The following is a 9,637-nucleotide window of genomic DNA, read 5'->3' as shown; positions in this document are numbered from 1 at the left end:
CTTCGAAAATGTTGTAAGTTGCAGTTTATTTTGCTTACGTTCTCCAATCGGGTTTTTTGCTTAATATTTCTTGATTTTTATGGAAGCAAGATTTTTTGAATTCAAAAGTTTATCCAAGACATAATTAAGTTCAGACACGAAATTTACAGCAGCGTTTGTTCAAATAAAATTTGATTTATAATTTTCCCATGGTTTATATTTTTAAACCAACTTATATTTGAAATGTTTTTTTTTCGAAATTTCGACCCAAACTATTTGCCCTCTGATAAATTATTTGCCCTCTGAGGACACAGTTTTTTTTCTAACCTAGTCTCAAATGCTGCGATCTGATTTTTCAAAAAATAAAAATATTTTTTTCTTTAAAAGTTAACTAACCAAACTGCGTTAACCAATCAAGTTTTTGAAAAACAGAAATGTACGCATCACGTTGGACTCAAATTGGAATCCAACAGACCGTTTTTTTTGTCTTATGTTTTGAAAGATAAGAGAAATTAAAACGGAGGAGAAAGGATGATATTATTTCAATAAATTGATGTAGCTGGGAACCGAAACCAAACGGATAAATATTTGCTTGCATTATTCATTTTTAGTTTCCAAATGAATGAAAATTTCAGATTCCTTCACAGCTACCTATTTTTGTAGAAAAAACAGTTTGAAACAAAACGAGCATAAAATTGGCTCTAGCCGTGAATATGGCAAATTAAAAAGCTGGTTCAGGTTCATTATTCTAACAATAGTTATAGAAAGTAGTTATAGTTATCGAATTAGGCAATTTGATTTTCTGATCCGCAATCGATTTGCTGGAACTTAGATTTTTCAAACGTACCATTAAAATTAATACCAAACTCCTTTTTTTTCCTTGTGGCACTTCAAGTTTTAGTATTGCAAGAACCTGCGTTTTATGAAAAATTATTTCTGACCAACGACTTGTTTCCCAGAGATTACTCATATTAGCTTTTTTAACCAAAGTCGGGCGATAACAATTTCAGCAGTGATAATCGTTTGAAAATCAACCAACCATTTCTCAAATTACATCTAATAAAAAAACTTCTTGCAATCAGTAGCGGACTTATCGACACGTGAAATGCAATAAATAAATTGTCCAACAAAAGTTACTGAAACAATTAAACCTTGATCTCAATTAATTTTAAAATCAGGTTTTTTTCTGCAAAGTTGACAATAAGAAAATGCTCAAATCCCACTAAGCCCACTTTTTTTTCAATCAATATAATTTCAAATGTCGGTCTATCGTAGCTGTGCTCATTATTTTTTGGTTTTAGTTGCCATAGCAGCAAAAATTAGTTTGTGGTTTTAGCATTTTTCACTATATTTGGAAATCTTTTTTCAATTTATTCCTTAGACGATGAAAGTATTTGATTTCCATGAGAATTTGCTGATTTTTTGTTCCAACTATCAAAAACGGGGAGGAACTTTGCATTTGAATGTGTGTTTTAGTTTTTTTCTTTTGTCTTTTTTTCACGCAAAGTCAGCTACCACAAATATCATCGGAATGGGTCGAGTGATATACCAAATTTAAGCCCTATCAGTCATGATTCGAACGACTTTAAAATTTCCCAGAAAATTGTCCCAGTGTCGAGGGAAACTGGTTTAAAAATTTTGATGTGTAGTTCTGTTTAGAGCGAGTAACGCGATCGAGTAATTTTCTTTATATGAAAATTTACAATTGTTTTTTTTTGATAATTTTAGGCTAGCAAAAACTGATTTTATTATCAAAAAAACTAGTTTTAGAAATATCATTCAGCGCCTAATTAGCAATAAAGATTTTCAGAAAAATAAAACTATTGTACAAAAAATAAGGTAAAATTCTCAAATTTTTTTGAAAATTTTTTTCTTTTTTGTTTATTCTTTTTTAAAGAAAAATGTTTTCAGTTTTTGTTTAAAAAAAGATATCTAATTCTTTGACCGGTCACCCGCTTGTATAGTTTACGGATCACACTATTCACTAAAACGACACTAATTTGAAGACAAAAAGAAACCAGTTTTTCTAGTTTTTTATGAATATGGTCGGAACATTCAGTTATACTTTGCTCAAAAATCGGCTCACCTTGTTTGGAATTGTAAACTATTCGATATAAAATTTTTGGATCATTCTGGTGAACAGTTTCTGTCTTTTTGTTTTCCTCGGCAATTAAGAGACTTTTTGAAATTTTCATTTCATCTGACTTCCAAATTTTGAAAAAAAAAACTATCAGATTATTTCCTATTGATAAATACTTTGGCTGATTTGAGTTTCTCATAGGACTTATTGCGCATCACACATCTACTACTAATGGCTATCTTATGTTGCAGTTTTTAACATCTTAATTTAACGCCTGATCATTGACATATTTTTTTCTATCGCAATCGATGCACTCGTTTTTTTTTCACTTAGTCCTTTCAAAAAAAAATCTCGACGTTTGCGTTTGCGCCCGCCCAAATGAATGAAAATCAAAAGAACAGTTGGAGTGGAAAATGAATATCACTGGTGATCAGCACTGCGGGGCTTTTTTAACGCTCACGCTATTTGCTTATCAGGTCCGAATCATTCGTAAATATTTCACATCAACTGAGTAAGTTATTTTTTTTTGTTTTGCGTTTAATTTGATTGTATAAATTCGGTCTGTAAATTCAGTTTTCTATTTTTTCTATCTCTTTTTTCTGTTCGTTATGATCTATAAATGCAATTTGGTTGACCTCAAAAATTGATGTCGGATGTTTTTAATTAACCCCAAATAATTCAATCCCGTTCCATAATATATCACTCTCCCAAATTTCATCGCCCGCCGATTAGGGGAGGAGTGCGGGTGCACCTGCCGTGCCCACTTGCCCATCACGAAATGCACTTTACAGCAGGTGAACTACATGCTGTTCACGTGTTCACGCCAACCAACCTGTGTATGGCTGACGTGATTAATGATTTCCCGTTTTTATTACGCAATGGTAGCAAGTTTTTCAAAAGGTTTTTTTAATTTCACTTGCTCTAAAAAGAAGAGCCGTAAAGTGTGATGTTTTTACGATTGTTTTTGTGTGGGTTTTGACATTTCGTATGAATTACACAATAAAAGCCAAGAATCTCATTCAATCAAATTCAATCAAGTACAATCAAATCTAATTCAAACAAATATTTTCTGTAAATTAAAGAAAAATGATGTTTTTTGTCAATATTGTTTAAGATTTTGTCGATCTTATGCTTTTTTTCTTTAACGGATGCTGCTAAAATTATTTTGTTAATAAATCAAAATATCAGGATCTTTTGAGCAGTGTGCCAACTAGTTTTTAGATGTGAGCTTATTTGACTAATGTAGCTAATAAACGATCATTTTATTCATCATCATCAGTTCAGTTTCATCAATATAACAGTTTCGTTTTGCAGGTCAGAAGGATAAATTGTGTGGTGGGGTGAAGTGTGAACACAGGGGTGTGTGTGTGAAAGATGTGCAGACGGGACAGGACAAATGTGACTGCACTCTCACTACATACGAGGGCTCAGACTGCTCAATAGGTCAGTTTCAAGACACGTCATCAGGATATAATTTTTTCATAAAATGGGAACATTAGGAAATTTTAAGCATAGAATTTTTAGAACTAAATTAAAACACAGCAGAATTAATTACCCTATAAAACTTTGTCGTGGAAAAAAAGTTCGCCCTGCTATTTACTGTTAAAACAAATACTGCAATTTGCAACGAGATTTTATAGAGAACTGCAAAATGAGAAGCAACAAAGTTTTGAAAAAAAGATATAATATTTTAAAAAGTAATTTTTGATGACCTTGTGGTTTTGGGGTAACTACTAAATATCAATTGATTAATTGCTTCATTACTGCAAGGTTTACATATTGCTTGTTTCAGGGCAAAATTTTGACTGACACTTAAAAATTGCTCGCATCGAGGCAAAAATTTGTACTTTACGTTTTCCTCTATTTCGTCTTCAACATTTTATAGTTGAGGAAAAGTTTGATAAAGGTAAAATCTTTGATGTTATTTTTCTAGCCTTCCCTCAATATTAAGCAAGCTAACTGTTCGTATCAGGGCAAAGCCCTGAATACTCCGACTGCCCTTTATTTTGTCTCGGATAAATTGGTATAAATTGGTAACTTGTCTCGGATAAAAAACTAAGTGTTGCAAATTGAGTCGTGTATGGAGTTAATAAAACCAATTAGCTGCCTCAATTCAATTGGAACGATTATGCAGAGTATAGCAAGACTGCTCGTTAATCAAGGCAGAAAGACCCTGAATGTTCAGACTGTCCCTTAATTCATATCGAAAAGTTTTTGGGAAAAATATTGAAAACCTATAAATTTTGGACAATACCAAAATTCAAGTTACACGAAATTGATACGACCGATTAGCTAGCCTCAATTCAATTTGGAACGATTTTGTTGTGTGGGATAATTCAACACGCATGTAAATAATTCGCGCTACGCTCTCAGCATTATGGATAGACTCTTCAAAGCTCGCATAAATTAGTCCAGAACATGGCAATTTGGCAATTTTCAAACCACCAAAATTTTACAAAAAACAATTGCAGGTGATATATCTTTTTAAATTTGAACTCAGAAAGTAAATATATTCAAAAGGGTAAAAAAAAATTTTGTTGAAAAGTATTATTTCGATCGGCGAAAATTGACTGAATAAAAAAAACCACACCGAGCTTAAATATTCCGTTTTCTCCAAAAGTCGGAACAAAAACAAGACTGCTCGTATCAGGGCGAAGCCTTGAATGTTCCGACTGCCTTTTAATGTCTTTGGAGCAGTAATCGCGTGAAAAAATTATTTGCAATATAAACAAAATAAAAATTTTTGAAGAAAACTTTGAGATTTTTTTGTGAAAATGATCCCCCCCACACGCCCAATAAGGTACAAATTGATAACTTTTGCTTTCAGTAACATATCAATTATGGCAATTAAGCTTTCTTCAACCAATTGGAACGATTTTTAATACGGATTAAATTTTCGCTTACGCGTTAATAGCACGAAATATTGCGTTAATTGTCCCAAATTGGCCAAAATGGAAGTATTTAAACCCCCATGACTTTACAAAAACAGATCACAGGTGAAATATCTTTTCAAAATTAAGCTCAAAACAACAATACCTTTCGAATAATTTTTTAAAAAATCCGTCAAAATGGCTAGTTAAAAAATCGAAAATTGTCTGAAGAAAAAACCCACCTCGAGCACAATAATTCCGTTACTTTCGTTACGATGTCGGAACAATCTAACAATTGTATAAGAATGTCAGGTTACTATATATCTCCGGAAACGCGTTAATAGCACAAAACATATCGCGATAATTGTCCATATTTAGCCAAATTGGCAACTTTTATACCCCCATAACATTGCAAAAAAAGATCACAGGTGAAATGTCGTTTTAAATCTGAGCTCAGACAACAGTGTTCTTTGAATGATATAAAAAGTTCCGTCAAATTTGCTAATTAAAAAGTCGAAATTTGTCTGGTGAAAAAAAAACACCCCGAGCGCAATTATCCCGTCACTTTCTTTGAAAGTCGAAACAAAAAAATGGATCAGTTGTTTCTCTCGTTGTTTCCTTGACTTCATTAACGTACTTCTTACTGTTTTTTACTATGTTTTCATTTTAGAGTTTGTTTTTCGCGATAACCTCCTTTTCTGGTAACGTTTTTATTGCGTGGATTCCCGGGATTATTTATTTAAAACTTCCAATTCACCTCATAAAAAGATATGAGATAAGCAAACGCATAATTTTAGCTGCATCAACTAGGTATTTTGAGCGCAGAATACTTTTTAGCGGAAGGCTACTGTCAAATACGCACCACTGATATCAGGCTGATTTTAACTGACTTGGAGCATCGTCTGGCTTTTTTAAATTTGCCCCCCGGCTGCTTGCAGAAAAAGTTTGAGTTCGCTCAAATAAATCGGATGAAAATGGATATATTTTTGACTTATGCGTAGAATTAATGAACACATTTTTGTACATATATGGCAAAATAGTTGAAATGTGACACTAATTCAGCTCAGATGTCAGCAAAATGCAATATTTTGACATCTTATTGAAGTTGTTGTAAACTCTCATTTCAATATTTCTGCACAACTTTGGTAGATGACCAGGGGAATTTAAAAAAAAAGGAATATATTTTTTTTGCCGCTTGACCACAACACAGAAAAAACTTGCTGAAAGTTGACAAGATTTTTGTTAATTTATGGTATTAAAGTTTGCATTGTTCAGATAAATGAAAAGTTTTTTCTTTTTACTTGTTGATTGGTAATTTTTGAATAAAACTAGTTTTGTTTGGTGGTTCTCAAATTTCAGTCCCTGATGTTTCGTTGAATTATTTTAGCCGGTGCTACCTACAAATTCAACGGGGGAGTGGCAGAGTTCGTCTATCCCCCTCACCTTCGCAAAGACACCAGACGGTGGGAGAGGGACTACGTGGACCCCACCCGGGATACTCTAGCGGTATCTTTTGCCACTGAGAAGTCAGAGTGTGACATGTTTCTCGCTTATTCGTCCACTACTTCAGAATTTCTCACTCTTTCACTCGTAAGTTGACTTTTTTGGTGCGATGATATTGTATATGCAATTCACGCGGCGAGTTTTTTGGTGAGGTGACTCTGAGTGATACTGTAGATGCAATGCAAATCACTAGAATTTGGCCTCTTTTCTTTTAATAGATCAAGATAAATGTGGGCGGAAGGAGGGGGATGTTAATTTGATCCAATAAAAAATGAGGTTTATGGTTTTTAGAGCCTGAAAATGGTTAGCAGGAAAAACAATTAAGAGACAGCAAATTAATGCTTATTTTGCACGACGAGCTAAATGATTTATAGTGAATAAAAGTAGACATTGTCTTCCGCTAATGCACTCAGTTCAATGACTCTGAAAGGAGCAATAAAAACGTTCACGGATTCGTTATTATGGTATTATCATTGTTGACAATGATATGTATGAAGATCTCTACGAAAAAAATAGTAGCAATTTCATGAAAAATCTGCCAAACGATAGCGGTTTTAAAGTTCATTCTTGATAATGCATGAGCATTAAATTGGTGTGCCAGTCCGCCACAAATCATAGATGACCTAAAATACTTAACTTTAAACTTAAACAAACAAAATTAAATGAATTTTTATCAAAATATGGAGCCTCAGCCCTCAGCTTATAGCTTATGGATTAGGGAGTTTTTTTTTCCACATAAATATAGCCACCCTAACAGGCATCAATCATGGTACACGTCGAACAATCTAATTTATAGTGAAGCTTTCCAATCAAAAGTTGAACTGCAATGAAATATTCCGACAGCGATTCTTGTTTTTTTTCATATAGATAGACTGAAGCATTTTTTTCCCGATCGACGCGATTCGCGTAATGTCATGATTTTTTGATGTTTCACAGCTTAAGAGACAAAAGCGTTCTCAAAAAATCAATTTATCATATCTTTAACTGAAAACGTCCATAACCAAATACAGTAAATTAGCACTAGTGCTTCGTATTGAGAATTCTAATGTTGCTGCTTTCTGATTCTTCAAAAGTTCGACACTTCAACTAAATTAACAATCTCCCCGACCCTTTTTCATTTCGGTCATGAAATTTTGATTGAATTTGATCTCTTCGTCCACTATGGCATCTTCTTTAAAATCTCCACCCCTGTAAATATATCCAGTAAAAAAGCATCTTTTGAGCAATCTTTTGTGATTGCTAATTGTGCTCTATTCTGATTGGTCAAAATTTTGACGTTGTTAATCATTTTAACAATCTTCCCACTCCCTTTTTCTTTAAAGAGGAGGAAGAATGTTAATTAGATCCTTGTTTTATCATATCAATGTCTTACAAGAAAAAGTTCTTAAGTTTGTAAAAAAAAATAGAATAAATTTTGCCTTTAATAGAATTGTAAATTTCGCATTTAGATGCTTTTATGATAAATAAATGCTGTTCGAGCAAAGACCTACACTCGCGTCTTTTGATATTTCCCCAATATTCATCTTTTTAAATCTAGTAGCTAGAAAAAGTTTGGACTGCTTACTGAACACTATTTCAAACTGTAACTTTTATCAACTCCTTTTGAAAAAATCATCGAAAGACTTTTGAAAAAATTAGATTTTACGCTCTGTTGATATTTTTCTAGGTAACTGCTGTCTTGTGGGGAAAAGCATATAGGTAATTTGTCTTCTGGGATTTGGTTTATTATCTGGTATTGAACAATAAACATTTAAAAAAAAAACAGATAAAAACTGCAAAAATTGAAAAAAAAAGTTCAAAAGAATGCAAATTATTGCGTATTTCTTGGGAATGGAATGCAAGTTTTGCAAAAATTTTGCTAGAAGAAGTCAAACCTCGCAAACAGCGAGCAAAACATCAAAAATTACGGATTCCATCAGATGAAAGAATACTGAAAGAGATGTTTTATATGGACTGATACGAGCATTTGATACGCAACGCGTTCTTTAGAGCATTTGATACAAAACAAACTTCATACTTCACGCGTGATTCAAACAGCAGCACAATTTCAGTGTGCATAATGAAGTATGAATCAGCAATTAAAGGGGAAATTGACCGTTGAAGAGTTTTTGCGAAACAATTATATGACGTTTTTTGATCAAAAAATGCATCTGATGAGGAATGGTAGTTTTTGTAACAGGCAATCACGTCTTAAGTTTTAACGAGTTACTTTGCTGGTTTTTGTATTCTCTCAAAATAATCAAGTTGTTGCATGCTTAGTGATTACACAAAATAGCATGCAGAGGAATGAATTTTTTGTTCCGACTTTCGATACGAAAATAACGGAATATTTGTGCTCGGGGTGGGTTTTTTTTTCTTCAGACAAATTTCGACTTTTTAACTAGCCATTTTTGACAGAATTTTTGTATATCATTCAAAAGGTATTTTTGTCCTGAGCTTAAAATTGAAAAGATATTTCACCTGTGAACATTTTTCATAAAGTTATGAGGGTTGAAAGATTGCCATTTTGGTCAATTTGGACAATTAACGCGCGATATATTTCGCGCGTTTAACGCATAAGCGGAGATTTAATCCCTCTTTTAAATCGTTCAAAATTGGTTGAAAAAAGCTTATTTGCCATAATTGTTTTGTTACAATGAGCAAAATCTATTCTTTTAAATTTTATATGGCGTGTGGGGAGATGATTTCATAAAAAAGTCAAATTTTAGAAAAAAAATTTTTCATTTTTTTTATTATATTTAATTTTTTTATGTTACTACTGCTCGATAAACCTGAAAAGGCAGTCGGAACATTCAGGGCTTTGCCCTGCTACGAGCAGTCTTGTCCTATTTTGCTATCAGTAGCAAATTAAGGAGTTTAAAAAATTGTTTTTCTCGTATATGATTTTGGCACCGCATTTTCTTTATAAGTTATAATCCGAGAATTTTGTCTAAAATTTAGAAGTCATTCGGGTGTTTTGCTTTTGCCAGCTTATTTTTGCGCTGATTTGTCTGCTGCACTTCAAAACTCTTTTAACTGCAAAAATGAACAAGACTGCTCGTATCAGGGCGAAGCCCTGAATGTTCCTACTGCCTTTCAAGGTTTTATGGAGCAGTAATAACATCAAAAAATTAAATGTAATAAAATGAAATTAAAATATTTTTTTTTCTAAAATTTGAATTTTTTAAATAAAAATCATCCCCCTACGCGCCATATAAATTACAAA

At 32.8% G+C, this 9,637-nt stretch overlaps 1 protein-coding gene across 1 annotated transcript in view; it reads left to right on the top strand.

Moving 5' to 3' along the window:
* The window catches only part of LOC134846697 (neurexin-1-like), a gene marked incomplete in the record, with an annotated part of 101,327 nt that overhangs the window by 73,502 nt on the left and 18,188 nt on the right, over positions 1–9,637 (top strand). The window contains 2 exon segments of the mRNA XM_063864082.1: positions 3,374–3,502; positions 6,317–6,519. Coding sequence (XP_063720152.1) covers positions 3,374–3,502; positions 6,317–6,519 — 332 coding nt within the window.

Source organism: Symsagittifera roscoffensis, chromosome 5 (assembly GCF_963678635.1).
Source record: "Symsagittifera roscoffensis chromosome 5, txSymRosc1.1, whole genome shotgun sequence".
Lineage (NCBI taxonomy): Eukaryota > Metazoa > Xenacoelomorpha > Acoela > Convolutidae > Symsagittifera > Symsagittifera roscoffensis.
This window is presented reverse-complemented; position numbering and strand designations above follow the sequence as displayed.